Below are 17,569 nucleotides of genomic sequence, written 5' to 3' on the forward strand. Positions count from 1 at the left end.
CGCTCTGAATTAGTTCGTCAAAGAACGGTGCAAACTGTTGACAATTCACTTAGACATTAGATACTATAAGCTCGCCTAGTACTGCTAACAACGGGTATCAGATACATCTGAATCTTGCCCACTCCGCACCGTTCGAATGCTGCGCTTATGCCCTGTCCGCGGTAGAGATTCCGTGGTGGGCGCCAGCTGCCTCCTTCTCCGCCAAGGTGTTTGTGGCAGTGCTATCGGAACCTCCAGAGAAGGCGGACGAAGTCTCACCCCTGCCCATCACCGGACTGCTCGGAGCGCTGGTCTCCGGCATCTCGTTCGTAGTGCCTCCGGCAACAGAGCTGATAACGCGATGCCACTTCATTGCATCCTCGGGCGTGTGAGCCCGGAATTGATATGTGGAAGACGGAGACAGCTTGCTCAAAGCACCCTTGCTTGTATCCTTGCCCTTGACGGTGAACTTGTTCCCATCGACAGCACCGATCTCACAGTCGGGCAAGTACAAGCTGTGTTCCGGTGATGGATCTTTCGAGAAGTCATCGTCGGTTGCGAACTCGTGAAGATACTTGGACGGCGTGACGACATAGAAAGCCGTGTCATACTTCTTCAAAAGCTTGCCCTTCTTCTCCAGTGAGCCAGCAATTAGAGGCTGAGTGGAGCGATGACCCTGGTTCGGGAATGCGATGTGCTCTAGACTTCGCTTCGGTGCATTCGGATCGATGAGGATGGCGTTATTGCGGTTCAAGAAGCCCTTCCACTCGAAGTCTGGCGGGATGCGCTGGGCTGTTCCAACCATATCGCCGTACATCGAGCGTGTCTGTTCCGCTTGGTGGGTGACCACCTGGTTGAACTGCGAAAGACCGTTCTGGATTGTCTGGATAATGTGCGCTTCAAACTGCGCAAAAGAGTTTTGCACAGCAATCATGTCGTCCCGATTGCTGTTCTCTTCGATGACTTGCTTGTTCAGGCGGTGGTACACTTGCCGCTGGAGGACGTACGGGTCCTCTGTCGACTTGATGTGGCCACCAGTTGAATCGAAGGCCGCCGTGTGTTGTCCGAGGAGTTCGATGTGTTTCTGTGAAACACTTCGTGCCTTGTCCACTGATTTTGCGCCTTTGCCAGCGCCTTTCACGAGCTCCTTCGTCTTGTTCTTGATCTCGGAATGTAATCTGAATATGAAAGTCAGCGGGCTGCGGAGAGTTTCCTGGGTTGCACAAGTTTTGTTCATTTACCTCTCGAATATTGGCAGCACGCTTCCCTTCAATGCCTTAGCAGTCTCATAATGGCTGTTGGAGATGCCTTGGGTGTTGGTTCGGAGATTGTCGAACATGCCCGCTATGCCGCCTAGGTTCTGCTCGAAGTGGTGGCCTTCCTTCAGCGGATGGCTGACCGTCTTCAGCACCTTCTCATACTCCTTGCCATGGGCATGCTGCATCTTCTCCGTCGCACCGACATAGTCTTCGAGGTAACCGCAAGCGTGCTTGTACGCGGACAGACGCTCATGAAACAGTCTCGTGACCTCGCTGCTATCCTCGTCGGGAATCGCATCGTCCGGGTCGGTGGCATTGGTTGGCGTGCGAGTCGGCAGATTGGAAGTTTGGTGAGAAGCCATGCTGCCGAGAGTGAATCGCTAATGGTTTGTGAGACGCCGAACTGAACCGATGGCATGCATCGAGGAAAAGAACTCCACTCAGTATTATATACTCGGACAGAATTACAACCAAAACACTGATGCCGTCACCGTGCAGCGTGGCTGTGCTCGAGGCGCCAAGGGTCTCGAACAAATCTACGAAACTGCTCGCGTGCTCACATGCACCTGCAAGCGGTCAATCTAGATGGCGATCGACAACGGCTGCCCGATAGACCACAATGGCGTAAATTGTCAGTAGCATTGGCCTGATTGGGTAGGGACAGGCGCCAGTTCCCACAGTTTTCACTCCTGCACTATTCTCGGTGATGGCACATATCCACCAGAGAGTGGTCGTGCGTGCCAAGCGAAATGTGACCGCCGTCATATATCTCCCCAAATGGAGATAACACGTACATGTACAGATAGGCAGACATGTGTGTATAATACAGGCCCCTCATATGCTGGCTCGTCGTGGTATTGCTGCAACGGGTCCGTAAGGCGTAGCGGCAGTGACAGCGCTTCGTAATCGAGCAGTGTCACCATAGCCCCTCCGCCTTCTCATCGTCCCAAAGCCTCCCATCCGCACCAGCGCTAAATGGTTGCTCATCCTTGTGATATCCGAGATAGTCGTGCGTACTGGCTACGCTGTATCCCGATGTCTGCGGTGATGCACTCGAGATGCCGCCGGTCATGATGCCATTAGCCCTAGCTTGCGCGGATTCGCGTGAATAACTGTTATCGGTATATTGGTGGATTTTATTGCCATACTCTTCCGAATCCCGGTGGTCGTAACCTGCTGTCGAATGCTCGTCCGTTTCGTAGCTCGTTCGAGAGGCGCCAGCACCTCCCCCTACTTCGGTGCTGGGTCGGCCACCAGACGTAGTGTGCGCCTCTTGCCGCGCCTGTTGCTAAAATGGTGTTTTAGCTTACCGCACGTCCTGGAATATCATCGCTTCACTTACCTCCTGCCAACGTTGGTACTGGCTGTACTCCGCCGGCTGGTCATCCTTGCGTTGCTGCGCCGCCTTCTGCTGATGCTGCTGCTGCTGTTGTTGCTGCGCTTGCTGTTGTTGAGCGGACGGGATCTGCATTTGGGGATGCATTTGCTGCACTTTCGCCAAGTACGAGTACATGAAGTTACTGAGTAGGACCTGGCTGTACAAGGCCCGCCTGGGGTTGGCCAACTTCATGTGTGCCATGCGATAAATGGCCCGCTCCTCCAGAATGCTGAAGCGGGTCCAGTTATAGTCAATGTCGGGCTTCAGGATCCGTGGTGAAGGGATAGGCGAAAGGCCACGATCCGCTTTTCTCTTCTTGTCTTTCAGGTCGCCATCAGACGCCTTCTTCTTCCCGCCAAAGATGGCGGAGAGTAAACCAGTGTCTCTATCCTTCTTCGGAGCCTCAGCCGCTTTCTTGCTCTCTTTCTTCCTTTCGTCGTCCAACTGCACGTCGGCTCGGTTGAGCACAATACTTTCTCGGCCCCGAGCTGGTATTGTGCCATCGATCGAGTTCTGTAACACATCCAGTCGAGCCTTCTCCGCAGGTGCTTTCGAAAGTTTGCTTGCTTTGACCTTGGCGGCGGCTGATAAGCCTCCATCAAGAGCTCTCTCCTCCCTTGCGGCCTTCTTCTCCTTTTCTTTCTCCTCGTCATCTGTGCCGATGAGCCATTTCCAGCTGCTTTTCCGCGTACTGTCTTTCCGCTCCGGCTTCCGATCTTCAAAGGTTGGGACCATAGTCAGCGCATCGGTACGGGTAGCGCCGTGTCCTGGGAGTGGAGAGGGGTTCCCTGAAAGGTCGTCTAGCGTAGACGGCCGACCTGGAGGCCGCACGTGCGCTCCGGCGCGGGCGACAGCCCGAGGAAACTCATGAGATGCTTTGCGCTCAGGAATCTGTTGGACAAGCGGGCCGATAGGGATCTTCGTCCCGTCGGGTAGCGTTTCAATGACTTGCGGCAAAGGGTTAGTGTTGGTGTAGCCCGGTAGATGCGCGGTAGTACGCCCTCCCGTTGCAAGCCGTGACTGGAACTGTCGTGGCTGCTGCGAGCTTTTACGGCCCGCCAAATACTCCTCCTCGTCCTGCGATGGTCTGGGTGGAGGTGACCGGCGCCGCTCTTGACTCTGACGTGCAGGCTCAATGCCGGCAAGATTTTCGCTTGATTGACTGGAACCGAGTGCGGCCCTCCGCCGTGCCGTGTGACGAGCGCTGGGTATATAATCAGCGCCCGTCTCACTGGAGCTTGGCAGCGGAGTAGGTTCAGTCTGAACCCTAGTCAAACCAAGAATCGGCTCTCGCTCATCAATGTTGGCCACGACGGGAGACTGTGCTGGTGTTTCGTCGGCATCAGACAGGTCCGTCTGACGCTGTTGCGCACGCTTCGAGAAAGGTACCCGTTCGCCCTTCTTGAGACTGCCCCGACGGTATGTTGTGCGTGTGGAGCGCTTCAGTGTCTGACCACCGGGAGGCAATATGGGCATGTCCTCAGTCGGCGGCACCTCAATCCCTGAATCCTGCGAACGGCATACAGTGTCCAGACTGAGCCGCCTCCGCAAAGACTCGGGATCGTTCACCAGCGACTCCAGATCAGCAAGGTTGGCTACAGTCGTTTGACCATCAATTTGCAAGCGCTTAGAACGCTTTCTTTCCAACCGTTCCGCGCCATCCTCGTATTCACCTTTCGTGTCGATCTGATGTGATAGCATACTCTTCTTGCGTCTCAGACTGCTGCTTCCGGAACCCGACCGATCCAATCCTTCCACTGACAGGCTGTCACTGTCTCCCGACTTCCTTCGGATCTTCTCCACGCGGTCCTCAATGAACGTCTTGAACTCTTTCGGCGCCAGCTCTGGGTGTAATCGTGCCGGCACCCAGAATAGCTGAGATGCATCGCTCTCATCTGTCTCTGTCGGCTTCGGAGCAAGTGTTGGCACCACCGTGCCGAACCCAGCCAGATCCGGGTCCCCATTGTCAACATTCATTGACATGCGCCGTATCGCCTGAAGATTGCTAAGTTCCTGTGCCACCGCCGCCGGACTTGACTCGTAGTCAATATCGTTAAGCGGGAACTGCTGGATCGCCGTCTCTGTCGACGCCTGGCGAGTGAGAGGAGGAGGTGACACCTGGCCAGCACTACCGTGAGAGCCAGCGCTACTCTTCGTCTCGACCGAACCCATACGTCGCACCGAGATGGGCGATAAACTTCCAGTCTCTACCGGACTCAATGTCTGCTCTCCTGACCGCACCCTTTCGGAAGGATTCCGAGTCGGGCTCGTGCCATTGCTCTTCATGTCAAAGTAGCCCCCGCCCCGCTTGCTCCCCCGACTCTCGATGACTTCTTTCGTTGAAGGCATGAAGCTGTACGGTCTCGTGGTCGTGCTGGGGCTGGAGTGACTAACGCGCTTGTTGTGCGTCGGACTCTGCTCATCGTAGTAACTCCCTATGGCCTCGGTGACATGATGGTCGTTGTCGGTGATGCTGATATGCGGCACGTGAGCCTTGTACGGTCTGCGAGCGCGCGGTAGATGGTCCGCGTCTGCCTGCCTTGTGGGAGACTGGCAGCGGAGGAGCAATCAGGTCAGCGGGTGCGACTAAGCCACGCCAATGTCTGTTTTGAAGGTTCGTATCGTGCCCATGTCATGCATGCCAACAACAGAGTCTCGCTACACGGAACTCACCTGCTGCATGTTGCCCCGTTCCTCCGCATCAAGAGGCAAGGCAGTGTGGGAATGCTCCCGCGCACCCCTGTAAGCCGCCGCCAAACTTGCAGACCAGCTGCGGATGCCGCCTCCGTGAAACCGGATGCCTGTCACGTGTTTCGCTTGTGTTGCCTCTGATACAGCGACGCCACTCTCATGTTTGTTAGGAAAGATGTACCGTTAGAGCGATCATTACGTGGTGAGGGAGTGGATATTGTACGGCAAGTGAACAGTGACATGCGAGCAGAAGCGGCAGCACGCATTACGCATCGAGGCGCTTGCTGCACGGACGTCCGAGCAATTGCGCTTAGAGCAACCTAAATTGTGAAGGTTAAAGGGTGTTCGAATACATGTAGGCGGCGCCGAGCTCAAGCGCTACTCACTCACATCGAAGTATTCATTGAGTATTGAAGAGGGTAACTGCAAGAGCATCTCGGGACAGATATCTACGCTGAAAGACTGAGGTGGGTATCATATGCTGTCTGATCCAACGCCTTTCCAACAATGCACCTTTCACGGCGCCCACGTTGCAACTTTAATGTGGCATCAGGCTCCGCCTCCAGACCCAAGCAAACGCCACGCTCGCGCATACAGTGGCGCCAAGAGCAATGTAAATGGGAGTACGGTCGACAGGCTCTTCTTCCGACTTGGGTAGCGCTTGAGCCGGCAGCGTCGCGCACTCCGCCAGATGTACGAAGAAGTCGCCGATCGACGTCCAGTTGACGGAGACGTGCAGAGGCTTGGGCATCTTCACCTCCTCGCAGTAGCTGTCCGGTTGTATTTCTGTCCGCTGGACTGCACGGTCCTGATCCGCTTTCAACGCGGTGTACACTGAAGGTAGAGAGTTCAGGGCGGGGTACCGTTGCCGCAGGTCAAGTATATGCGCGAACGAATCCGGGTCGCTTGAATCATACGTGAAGCACAATAGATCGCACGCGTCGAGCTTAGCTTGATTTTCCAGGATGGCAGGCTCCAGCTCGCCCAATTCCTCCAAGATCAAGTAACACTGTTTACCGCCCTGCAGCTCGACCGAGTTGACCGCCGTTTGCGGCTTAATGGTTGGGTGATAGGTGGTGTTGAAAGGTCGATTGAGAAACGCGTTCAGCAACGCTGACTTTCCGCAGTGTGGCGCACCAAGCACGTAGCAAAGGAAGACACTGCGCTCGACGCGACCTAGCTTGTTCCGCCGCTTTCGAGCTTTAGTGATTTTGAGGGCTGACGTCGTGCCCTTGTTGTCCGATGACTCGAAACCGAGGTAGGCCAAATATTCCAGAGTCGTCTTTGGCTCTACGAAGGTTGTCATACTCCATTGTGCAAGCCAACCTTGCAGCGTGATGAATCCCGCCTCGTTGCGAACAGTGCAGCTTGGGAAGGCAGAATCGACCCAGGATGCTGGCATACCTGGAGTCGGTGCGAATAGGGTTGCCAACTCTGCATCGCTTAGACCACCATCATTGTCCTTGTCGTGAAGTAGGAACAGGTCCACGAAGAAGCGGTAGCCAGCAGGACTTAACTCGGCTGATGCGAAAGCAGGAACGTCGAATTTCGGATGTAGATGGTTGTCTTTTAGCGACAAGCTGTCCGAGTACTGGAACTTGCGCAAAATGATCCAGATGGTCTCATGTCTGCCCTTCTCCGCGAACATTTTGTGTAAGCTGAGGAAACCAGCCATGTCAATGCCATCCTTCTCTGGCTCGCCGGAGAAAGATGGAACACGACATATGGACCGCTTGATGCTCGTAAGGTCAGCAGCCGACAGAGGCTTGTCGAAGCATCTCATCTGGAAGTCGAGGATCTCCTGATCGCTGAGCAAGCCGTCTTGGTCCTTGTCGCACAAGTAGAATACACGCTTCAGGGCGTCTTCCGCCGCGGGCTTCAGGCTATTTTCCTTGGAATCGTAGATAGGTGCAATAGGATGAGTGACGGCCTTTTGACACAGAAAGAAGACCTCGTTGACGTTATGGTGCTCCCGTGCGCTGGTCCGGATGCAACTGTCAATCTCCTTGAACTCCGCCATGACCGGTAGCATCTCATCCGTGACTATCTGAGCTGTACTTGTCACGGCCGGACACAGATCGCTCTTGTTCGCACATAGCACCACGGGTACATTTACTCCTAGCGACCGGAAGTAGGGCATCCAGAACAACGCGACGCGCTCATAGCTGTAATGGTCGCTATAGACGAGAAGAATGACATTGCATTTCCGCACCTCTTTACGCAAATGCTCGCGCTCTTGCGGAAGAGCGGAGGTATCCACGATCGTCGTCGTGACATTCTCCGGCGTCCCAAGTGTCGGGGGTAGGCTGATGGGCGGCAGGACTGCTTGGATCCGGGACTGCACGAATGTGTCTTTAACGAGGGACGTGAGCAGCGAGCTTTTGCCGACGCTCTCGTCGCCGCAGATACAGATTCGAACTGCTCCTTGTCAATATCACAACGTGCCCGTTTTAGAAGCTAGACCACATACCTGTAGCCATGATCCGGCATGTTGCGCAGCTTCTCTGTAGAGGCTGCGGCTCGGCGATGACACAGCGTAGCTACTGCTGCTGCAATGATGATCGACACGTGGGAAGTGGATAGCAGCTAACCTAATCCCGCTTAGACACAGTCTCTCTCTCTTCTGTGATCCAGACAGGCAAATGCCAGATGCTTTCTTCGTGCACACTCGCTACGCGCTGGCTGCTGGTCGAGTGTATAGGGTGTAGGTGTGACGGCCATCCCAGCCTTCATCCCATACCTCGCCTCTCCTTCCTCATCCTATAACGGCAATAAGAGCATCTCCGTTCTTTACCCGGTCGCCAGTGCCCCGCCCTGCCGCACACAGTAATGTGGCTGACAACCCAGCAGCGGCAATGGCCATCATTCCCGGCCGAGTATCTTTGCGAGACCAATCGAACTACCCTTCTTGTCTCGTGACCTGTCGAGTTCTATGTTCGCAACGTGCTACCAACGGTGGATGCTGGATGATCGTGGTGGGGAGGATGAGCAGATGGTTGCCAGCTGAGAGATAGCGATAACGGACAGCCAACCGGCTGCATCAGCCTGCACACGATGTTGTATGTCAATCTTCCCGAAGCAAGATCCACACTCTTGCAGCAGCGACCGCCCTTATCTGCGACGCGCTCGTCAGAGGCGCACCCACGCACGATGCGCGATGCCCAAGACAGTCTGCTGACTGTTGGGTACGCCGAAGCAGTGTCCTTCCACCTCCGCCGCGTTACCCCAATGGCGGCTTCTACACAGGCCTGCCGGCTGGCGCGTTGCTGGAGACGAACAACACGCTGGATCATCCGACCGGGCCTGAGTATCAGCTAGTGGTCGGCGAAGGCACGTATGTCCTTCGAGATGACATGCACCTGGCGACACCGCCGCCGCACCCGAGCGATGCGCCGCAACCGAATAATAATCCTCTGGCGATAAACACAGGCCCACCAACTGCAGGAACCAAGCTTTCAACAGCCGTCATTGCACCACGGCGGCCCTTTTCACAGAGTCTGTTCCGAATGACGACAGGGCAAAGCGGTCGCTCGCCAATACCGCCCAGCATACAAGAAGAAGCGCAGAGCCCAAAGAGCGATACAGGCTCGATTGTGAATGGCTTCGGTTCAGCGTCATACTATGCGCACATGCCGACTTTTGGAGACAACAACGATGCGCTGCGTCCCGCGCCGGCGAAGAACAGCAAGAAGGATCAGCGAGCGAAGCCAAAGAATAACATTGTGAAGTCGAACTCGTCCTACGTTTCGAGAGTGATACCACATGAAGCGTTACAAAAGCGCTTGAGCGATCGGTCGCCGGATGGCCTCATGGTGTTTGCAAATTGCAACCGAGCTTTAATGTGGCTTGACCTAACGTCAGATGTCAAGACGGAGAACATGACCAAGATTCTCTTCACGAAAGCGCACGTGCTATGCCACGATGTCAACGAGGCGACAAAGTCAACAGCGCATTTGGATGTCATTCTTGGTTTCAACACGAGTGACATCATCTGGTACGAGCCGATCTCGCAGAAGTATGCACGATTGAATAAGAACGGCGTGATTAATCCGTCTCCGATTTCGACAATTCTCTGGCTCCCGCACAAGGAGAATTACTTCATTGCAGCCCATATGGATGGCACGCTAGTCGTGTACGACAAGGAGAAAGAAGATGCGGAATTCGTGCCAGAGGAGCTAAATTCGGTCGAGAACGGCTTCGAGAATGACAGTCCCAGCACAAAATTCCATATCAAGAAAAGCGTGCAGTCGAAGAATCAGAAAACGAACCCCATAGCAGCATATCAAATGTCGAATATGAAAATCAACAACATGGCTTTCTCACCGGACGGCCAATTACTCGCTGTGGTTTGCGATGACGGATGTCTGACAATCTTCGACTACATCAATGAGCGCGTGCTGGACGTATACCGATCTTATTACGGTGGAATGCTTTGCGTGACGTGGTCTCCTGACGGCCGCTATGTCCTTACCGGCGGACAAGACGACCTGGTCAGCATCTGGTCCCTTGTCGACCAAGCGCTCGTGGCCCGCTGCGTGGGCCATGACTCCTGGGTCACGGATGTCAAGTTCGATCCATGGCGGTGCGATGAAAGGAACTATCGTTTTGGTAGCGTAGGCGAAGACTGCAGGCTACTGCTGTGGGACTTCTCCGTGGGCATGCTTGGGCGGCCCAAGGCGATGTCTGTCCGGCCTAGAACTAGCGTATCGAGCCACTTCGCGATGAACAGGAAGGAATCTCATGGCAGGTTACGGAGTAATTCGAACCGAACGCAGTCGCAAGCGGACGGTGTCGACGGTGAAAGCACGCGGCCTCAGGGCGTGCATCCCGTGGATCCGATGAGGAGCACGGCTGTGCTGCCTCCCGTGATGTCGAAGGTGGTGGACACTCATCCGCTAACTTGGTTGGGCTTCGAGGAGCGTTGCATCATTACGGCGAGCAAAGACGGTATGTATGCACGGCCGAATGCACGGTGCACGACTTACTGATGTCTGATACAGGGCGCGTTCGCGAATGGGACCGTCCAAAGGACAGCGACGACAGGCAACAAAGTGCTGCGGGAGCTGGCGACATGTGAGGCCAGCAAACGCTCGGCATGTGACTGTGAGCCCCACGTTGTACAGTGGAGTGTGGGCTTGGCCATCTTGGAGCAAACTATGTCCACACACTGTCTTGAACGTACATACGTTTTCGCCTACGGTTTGGGGTCGTATTCCGTAACCGCTTGAAGTCTCTTGTCTTGCGTCCAAGAGTCCCAACGACCGTTCTCGCAAACTTTGCCAGCCCTGCGAGCTCGAAACGGGCAAAGCGAGCGGGCTCTCATCGGCATCGGGCGGCGGGAGAAGCCTCGCAAGCATTTTTGGGAAGCTGCAGGGATGGCGATGGCCGGCCCCACTGCTAATTGTGGCGTGTAATTCTAGCGTCACACCTCGCGCAATCGATATGTTTCAGCGGCGTTGCGATAACGGCAAAGCGAGGACGTACATTGCGCGGTACGTATGTATAGCAGTCGCCAGATGCCATCAATGTTCTTGGTCCCCTCCAGCTCCCTTTACTACCGCCCCCTCGCTGTAGAACTCAGCCACTGCTTTTACCCGGCGTCGTTAGAGCGAGCTGAGTCGCATGCGAAGCATAAACGGAAGACCCGCTGTGTACCCACTGGTACTGTTTCGTAAGATACGACTGATCGTTCCGACATCTCTTCGCAAGCGCTCCACCATTCGAGGCTCCAGCGCATTGACTGTGCGTTGGTGAGCGGCGACCAACCTAGGTCTCCCATAAAGCACGCCGGGCCGGCCCTTTACTATCTCCCTGCATGGTGAAACCTTATTACGTGTAGACGAGAGTATCTCTGAAAGGGCCTACTTCGATCTTGTTGCTTACCACAAGCGCCCACGTCAAACTGGCCACACATCCTGCTCTGAACTGGCCTGGTCAGGCAGGCATACGAACACCGGCCATGGTGCCGACACCGCGTGGCACTTACCAAAGCGGCAGCACTGGACGGAGCAAGCCGACTTTAGAGATTATACCTGACACTCGCTTCATCGTCTTCCATGGCGGCGAGCATGAGGCGCAGACTGTCCGACTCACGGGCCGGGTGCGCTTCACAGCGCCGGAAGCGATGAGCATCCTCAAACCGAAAGTACGACTGGAAGGCAAACGAAAGATTAGCTGGTGGTTTACGGGCGGTATCGGCGCTGGTGAGATTACAGACAAACGCTTATTCTGGAATCAGGAGCAGCGACTCGGCATTGAGACCTCGCACAAGGTAAAGGCCGGCACAATGGAGTGGCCGTTTGAATTCGAGCTCTCACCTTCGATGCCGGAGAGCGTGGAGGGCTTGAAGGAGACATACATTGTCTATCACCTGCATGCGAGCGTGTCACGGCCTGGCTGGAACGCCAAAGACGTTCTTGCGCAAGAGCACATTCGCTTGGTGCGAACACTCGGTCAAGATGCCATGGAAATGACACGATCACGGGTCAATGCAGATATATGGGCGAACAAGATCGCGTACAGCATATCAATACCCACCGACGCCATCGTTTTCGGTACGTCAATCACGGCCGATGTGGAGCTCTCGCCGATCAAGAAGGGCTTGCAGCTGGGCAAGATCGAACTGAGACTGGTCGAAACTGTGGTAAAGCGAATACAAGCTAGCGAGGTGCCGGACGTACGAGGAGATAGATCCAAGTCGGAGGAGACAGAAGTGGCGAAGGCGGACATGGAATTTCCCGAAGAGTCGAAGGTGATGTACGACGACGAGACTGCCGACAATCCTACAATGTCCGATGAGATGTACAAGTTCAAGGCTACGCTACCGTTACCGAAGTCGTTGCACCACTGCCGGCAGGATGTCGATTCGCACCAGATCAACGTGACGCACCGCTTCAAGTTGATGGTTAATATCCACAATCCGGAGGGTCACACTTCACAGCTTGTGTGCAGGTTGCCGGTCAAGCTGTTCATATCTCCCAACATGCCCGTCGACGAGCGGAATGAGGTGTGCGGAGCGCTAAACGGCGCCTCAGATGCTGAGCTGAACGAGGGCGAGACGACTGTCGTGGCACCACCGGAGTACGGTCTGCATCAGCTGGATCAAATGTACAGTGACATAGACCCCTCCGGATACATGAGTCGCGCAGGCAGTGGTCCTAACACGCCCGCGGGGCTGTTAGCGCAAAGTCGACGAGGCTCGCATGACAATCTGGCGTCCTTGAACGGCGTGGCAAACGGTGATTCAGATGGCTCGCCGTTGTCGGATCATGGCAGTGCAGTGCCCTCGGCTTTGCAGGCACGACTTGCAGACCTGCAAGCACGAGGACATAGCATCAACGCCAGGACACAGGGTGTCCGGTTCGCGGACAGTGTGTCCGGCGGCAACTCTCCTGCCCCAGGCTTGGTGGATGAGTCGTCACCGGAAGTGAACCATGACACCGGATCTGCCCGCGCCTCTCACTTCTCATCAAGAGCGAACTCCACTCCTAACAGTGCGCCGATATCACGGAGAACGTCCGACGACGACCACGTGGATGAGATCTATGTAGAAGATTACGACATGACTAGCTTGTCGCGTGTGCCGTCATATGGAGCTGCGCTGCGCACACCAGGAGCGGTGACGCCATACGTGGCAGGCCCGCCCAGTTATGTTGAAGCCACAAGCCGACCACCAAGCCCTGGTCTACAAAGGCCTGGTCAAGTCCATGTCCGACAGAGCGGAGGCGGCTCGCCACACAGCAATAGCAGCCAGCAGACTCTAACAAGAGAATTGGCCAGTCTGACCATGACGCAGCCTTCCCGCGCTCACCGGGACAGCATGCACGATAGCGAGGAAGCCCGAGTACGAATGTTACGCGCGAGAACTTAGCAGGATTTGCGCCAAGGCTTTCGTACTCCTTGGCGGCTTCGCAATGGGTATTCGTTGTAACCTAGCGGCCTCATCTTCAGAGATACCACATAGACCATTGCAATGCTTTTAGCGACGATTGGCTTAGGGGGAATAGCATGGCGTGGCGTGATCCATGCATCTGCTGTTAGAATAGCTTGCAGCCTCCGTGTCCTTACCATGACCCTGCAATTGCAATTGACACATCAGCTCAGTGAACTATATCAGGCCTTCGCTTACTCGTAGTTGCATCAGGCGCCTTCTCGCTTCAAATGCTTAATGACTGCATCGGTGGACATGACCCGCCCGAAGGCGAAGCTAAATACATTGATACCCACTGATGGTGTTCAGCGGTGTCACTCCCACTCGCGTCAGACACGAGCCAGGTGTCATAATCACGATTAAAGGCACTGCGGCCGTTGGTGTTACAACAACATTTAGTCATTGCACCGCAGATGACAACGCGCTATACCTGGCGCTCCTCAAGCAGTGACGCCAAGTTAGTATTGATGGAAAAGCACCGTAAGTAATCTTTTGGACTACAGGCTCGTCATTAACAAGTGGAGGCAAGTCCGGTACGAGCTCCGAGTCCTTGCTGCCTCGATGAACCGAACCATCTGGTCCCCATCTTCGGACTAGCTCGTTGTTGTAGGGCGGTGTGAGGTCTTCCTTGGTGTGGCCATGTTGGGTTCAGATGATTGGCCTTGAGCTACTCTGAATAAAGTCATGCAGCTGCGTGATGTGAGGTATTGCATCCACGATCAACTCCGCGAAGTAGTTCTTGATGGGCTATCAGCATGGGAAACAGTGATGGTGTCATCAAATCGACCTGGCAGTCAATGATTAGAAGGGCCGTTCTATCCTCCACGGTCGATGTAGCTGTGCTCAAGATTCTCTACTTTACTGTTACCGTAATTGAAGCCGATGTGCTGTGAGCCCAGTGCAATGTAGTGCCGGCCTCGGCCCGCTGCTCAAGCACTGCAAATCGGAGACGGAGTTAGGAGACCAGTCCGCGGATGCTAGAGGAGATGCATGTATGACCCAGATCGAGAGGTCGCCGCAGCCATTCAGTCGTACTTTCAACGTTATCAGTACTTTAAATGTTCTCGGACCATTGCGCAGTGCTGCGTATGAGGGAGAGTCGCATGGGCAATGTTGCGCAATACCAGGGGTTGCATTAAGTCGAGGAACGAGCGCTTCCGGTGACAGGTCAAAACAGCAGGATGGCAGAATGGAGCGCCAGGCAGGAGATGGAGACGGCGGCGTCGACACCCTCGTCGCAACATGATGCCGCAGAGGAATCAACGGGACCAAAGCTTGCAAAGGACAAGCACTGTCCATTTTGCGGCCAGGCTTTCACCTCTTCTAGCCTAGGAAGGCATCTAGACCTATACATTAAGCCACGAAATCCGAAACCACCAGATGGAGTGCATGATGTGGAAGAAATCAAGAAGATCAGAGGTGGCATCACGCGACGACAACCCAAGGCAATATCGAAGCCGTCTTCAGAAGTGCACGTTGGCGAGTGGAGGCGACACAGCAGCAACAGCGACGCTGCAACTCCTGCGCCCACCCGCAAACCACCAGTCAAGGTGCAGACCAGAGTAACAGCCGTCAGCCCAGTCAACTCACCCATAAACATTAAAGATGGCGAGACGATGCAGACGTCGCTCAATGCGCCAAATTGGCAGGCGACTGGAGTCATCAACAACCTACCGCCTCGAGCGCCATCGAGGAATGACACGGTACCTCCAAGTGGACAGGCCGAGCGCATGCAGGCTATGCGCCGTGACGACACGGGGAAGCGCGTGGAGCGGCCGAGCTTTGATGAAGATGCCATCTTGAAACTCCAAGAAGATGCCGAAGTTGGTCGTACCGCGGAGTTGGCGCTACGCGAATTGCTTGCTAGTCTTGAAGCTGCGCGACAGAAAGCCGACACGAAGGAGCTGTTCGAGGGCGTGGATCTCTTCTCACTCTCTTTCCCGGGCCTATGCCTCGCAATCCTGCCTGCGCCTACAACATTGCAAAGCTCCACGCCGTTTCCTGGTCTTGAATCCTGGCCATTAGACCCTCCCGGACAGATGCAGTTCGATTGCCTGACTCGACGTATGAATGCGCGGCTACGGGAATTGCGGCAAACGGAGAACCCTGACGAGTCCTTTCCGCCAGCTACCTACTTCAAGCAATCAGCGCATGTGCAGAATGCATACGAGCATTGGCAGTCCCTTTCGGAGTCGGAGCGAGTATCTGCATGGAGAATAGAGAGTTTGCGAGCGTTCGCGCGAGCCCAAGAGCAGAAGGAACAAGCCCTGCTGCGCTTGGAGGCAGCCGAGACACGGATTCGGCATCTCGAGGCCGACTTTGACCGCATGTCACGTTATCAGTTGCCACGCGAGTACCTACTACACCCACCACAAACCATCTCTGCGCCCGTCGCGGTGTTGCGGGATGTTGATAGCACTCACCGACACTCCTTTGCAGCGGAGGCGAGCTATAATGCTGACGCATTGCTGAGCAAGTGGAGAAGTACGGTGAAAGCGACATTGCGACGAGCAGCAGCGCCGTCTATGCGTGTGGACGACCCAAAAGCTGCTCAAAATCGTCCGGTGAAGGACCAAATAGCAGGTGACATGATCCTCAACGGTGCAGTCATAGGCGTGAATGGGGCAATGCGAAGGCATGCCGGTGCGCCCGTACATGACCCGGGCTTCGTAGACTACGAAACGCCGCCTGAGCCAGGCACGGTCATTAGTGCAGAGGAAGAAGGCGACGAGGCTGATGCAGAGGGCGAGGCTGACGAAGATGATCGAGACTCTAAACGCCGAGTAAACGGTGGCGCCTTGGTGCCTCACAAAGGTGCGGCCACTGCCTTCGGCCGTCCGACTCGGAAAGAAGGCACAACCAATGTCAACGGCAAGCGATTGTTGATGTCGACCACGGGGTTAAACAGCCGACCGACCAAGGTCAGCAGAACGCGATAGGTTCTTCTAAGCGGTACGCTGTCTTAACTATACACCTTCATCTTCAGCTTCTGCCTTCGCTTTCCGGTCCATCCGCGCTTTATCACTCCACGGAAAATGCACTACTGGGATGATGAAGAAGGAGTTTGAGGGATCGAGAAGGCCAGCGAGCATGTTGTACCAAGCCAGCCAGCTCTGTGCAAGTCAGCTTCATCTTTCGTGAGCAGCACCAAGTTCTTTCGGCGTCGCAACCTCAAATGTACTTACCGCGATCATGCCAAAGGCGCCCCCCGCTCTCGTCAAAGCAACGTTTGGCATGGCATTCGCATTGTTCTGCGCATCTAGGTAGGCGGCGCCAAGACACAGGAATGTCAGCCACACCGTCAAGAACAGACTGCTGAAGGCCACCGTCGACTTCAAAGTGCAAAGCCAGAGTAGGAAGGTGAAGATCATCCAGGCGAAGAGGTAGAAGCCGAATGCCGCGTAGAAGTCTGCTTGACTGTAGGATGCCTGGATCCGAAAGCCTCCTGGGGTGAGAATAATTCCAATGCCTAACCAGTAGCCACCGTAGGACGTTAGAGCTGTCCCTCCGAAGACTATACGCTGTTAGTAGCCGCATACACCAGCACTATCGTACACGAACTTACCGTTACCCAGTGCTATGTCCCACATGCCCGCTAGAAGTTGGATGAAGCCTCCATATACCAGCCTGCGTTATGATATAGCCGTCAGTCTGTGAATTCTAACCGTGGAATGCAGACCCTTGACTTACGCCGGACCTATTACGATCGAGGGTTCGCTGATGTCGCGGACTCCGAGGTTGATGCACGAGAGTACGAAAGTGGTCAATGCGAAGCCACTTAAACCCAGTGGTACAGGGTTGCCAAATTGGAATGGGGGCGGCTTGTAAAGACCGACTTGGGCAGCTCCTCCAAAGGCTGGTAGTCGCACAGAGTCGGTGTTGGAGAGAATGTGGGCTAAAGGATTTCCACCATAATCAGGATAGCGATGCCCTCGAGCGTCTTCGCGGTGCACTGCCCCGTTTGGAGCCATAAGTGAGTGCGGTTGACTAGCGAGAGTCTGGCTGGGCTTTGAAGGTGATGGTAGGGAAGGAGTACATGGTACAGGAAGGAGTGCTAAAAGATCGCATTGTGGAAGTAGGGGAAACCTGAACCTGGTACTCGATGACGGTTCGGCTATCACCTGCCGAACACTGAATCACTCGGTGTGTTGACAGCGCGTGCTCTAGGAGGATACATTTTTGAGCCGCATTGGTTTGATCGGCATGAGACTGCAAGACAAGGAAGGTGAAGCGTCATCGATGCCCGCCAACGTGGAGATTGTGGAGACGCCACTCTTCTGAGGATGCGCCCCGCGGTTCCGGGGAATGGACACCAACGAGTGATGGATGTGC

General features: G+C 55.1%; 7 protein-coding genes across 7 annotated transcripts; 3 read left to right on the forward strand and 4 right to left on the reverse strand.

Annotated features, from left to right (window-relative positions):
- Positions 1–145: 145 nt before the first annotated feature.
- Positions 146–1,600, reverse strand: BAUCODRAFT_21436 (uncharacterized protein; the record flags this gene model as incomplete). Its single annotated transcript, XM_007674672.1, has 2 exons — positions 146–1,157; positions 1,221–1,600. The coding sequence occupies 2 exons, from the start codon at positions 1,598–1,600 to the stop codon at positions 146–148; spliced, it is 1,392 nt and encodes a 463-aa protein (XP_007672862.1).
- Positions 1,601–1,715: 115 nt separating this feature from the next.
- BAUCODRAFT_346262 (uncharacterized protein) lies at positions 1,716–5,571 on the reverse strand. Its single transcript, XM_007675089.1, has 5 exons — positions 5,290–5,571; positions 3,028–5,166; positions 2,581–2,958; positions 2,387–2,520; positions 1,716–2,323 (listed from the first exon to the last, which is right to left on the reverse strand). Exons 1-5 carry the CDS (start codon positions 5,296–5,298, stop codon positions 2,155–2,157), a joined length of 2,829 nt encoding a protein of 942 aa, XP_007673279.1. The 5' UTR covers positions 5,299–5,571; the 3' UTR covers positions 1,716–2,154.
- Positions 5,572–5,650: 79 nt separating this feature from the next.
- BAUCODRAFT_101677 (uncharacterized protein) lies at positions 5,651–8,032 on the reverse strand. The gene is made up of 2 exons (XM_007675090.1): positions 7,778–8,032; positions 5,651–7,725 (listed from the first exon to the last, which is right to left on the reverse strand). The coding sequence occupies exons 1-2, from the start codon at positions 7,785–7,787 to the stop codon at positions 5,846–5,848; spliced, it is 1,890 nt and encodes a 629-aa protein (XP_007673280.1). The 5' UTR covers positions 7,788–8,032; the 3' UTR covers positions 5,651–5,845.
- Positions 8,033–8,361: 329 nt separating this feature from the next.
- Positions 8,362–10,384, forward strand: BAUCODRAFT_21438 (uncharacterized protein; the record flags this gene model as incomplete). Its single annotated transcript, XM_007674673.1, has 3 exons — positions 8,362–8,366; positions 8,387–10,254; positions 10,308–10,384. The coding sequence occupies 3 exons, from the start codon at positions 8,362–8,364 to the stop codon at positions 10,382–10,384; spliced, it is 1,950 nt and encodes a 649-aa protein (XP_007672863.1).
- Positions 10,385–10,846: 462 nt separating this feature from the next.
- Positions 10,847–13,421, forward strand: BAUCODRAFT_30061 (uncharacterized protein). Its single transcript, XM_007674746.1, has one exon. The coding sequence runs from the start codon at positions 11,267–11,269 to the stop codon at positions 13,175–13,177; it is 1,911 nt and encodes a 636-aa protein (XP_007672936.1). The 5' UTR covers positions 10,847–11,266; the 3' UTR covers positions 13,178–13,421.
- An 886-nt stretch (positions 13,422–14,307) lies between these two features.
- Positions 14,308–16,176, forward strand: BAUCODRAFT_153833 (uncharacterized protein; the record flags this gene model as incomplete). The annotated part of the gene is made up of 1 exon (XM_007675091.1): positions 14,308–16,176. Exon 1 carries the CDS (start codon positions 14,419–14,421, stop codon positions 16,174–16,176), a length of 1,758 nt encoding a protein of 585 aa, XP_007673281.1. The 5' UTR covers positions 14,308–14,418.
- A 27-nt stretch (positions 16,177–16,203) lies between these two features.
- BAUCODRAFT_63927 (uncharacterized protein) lies at positions 16,204–17,208 on the reverse strand (the record flags this gene model as incomplete). The annotated part of the gene is made up of 4 exons (XM_007674935.1): positions 16,204–16,350; positions 16,423–16,751; positions 16,803–16,864; positions 16,928–17,208. The coding sequence occupies 4 exons, from the start codon at positions 17,206–17,208 to the stop codon at positions 16,204–16,206; spliced, it is 819 nt and encodes a 272-aa protein (XP_007673125.1).
- Between the last annotated feature and the right edge of the window lie 361 nt (positions 17,209–17,569).

Source organism: Baudoinia panamericana, assembly GCF_000338955.1.
Source record: "Baudoinia panamericana UAMH 10762 unplaced genomic scaffold BAUCOscaffold_2, whole genome shotgun sequence".
Lineage (NCBI taxonomy): Eukaryota > Fungi > Ascomycota > Dothideomycetes > Mycosphaerellales > Teratosphaeriaceae > Baudoinia > Baudoinia panamericana.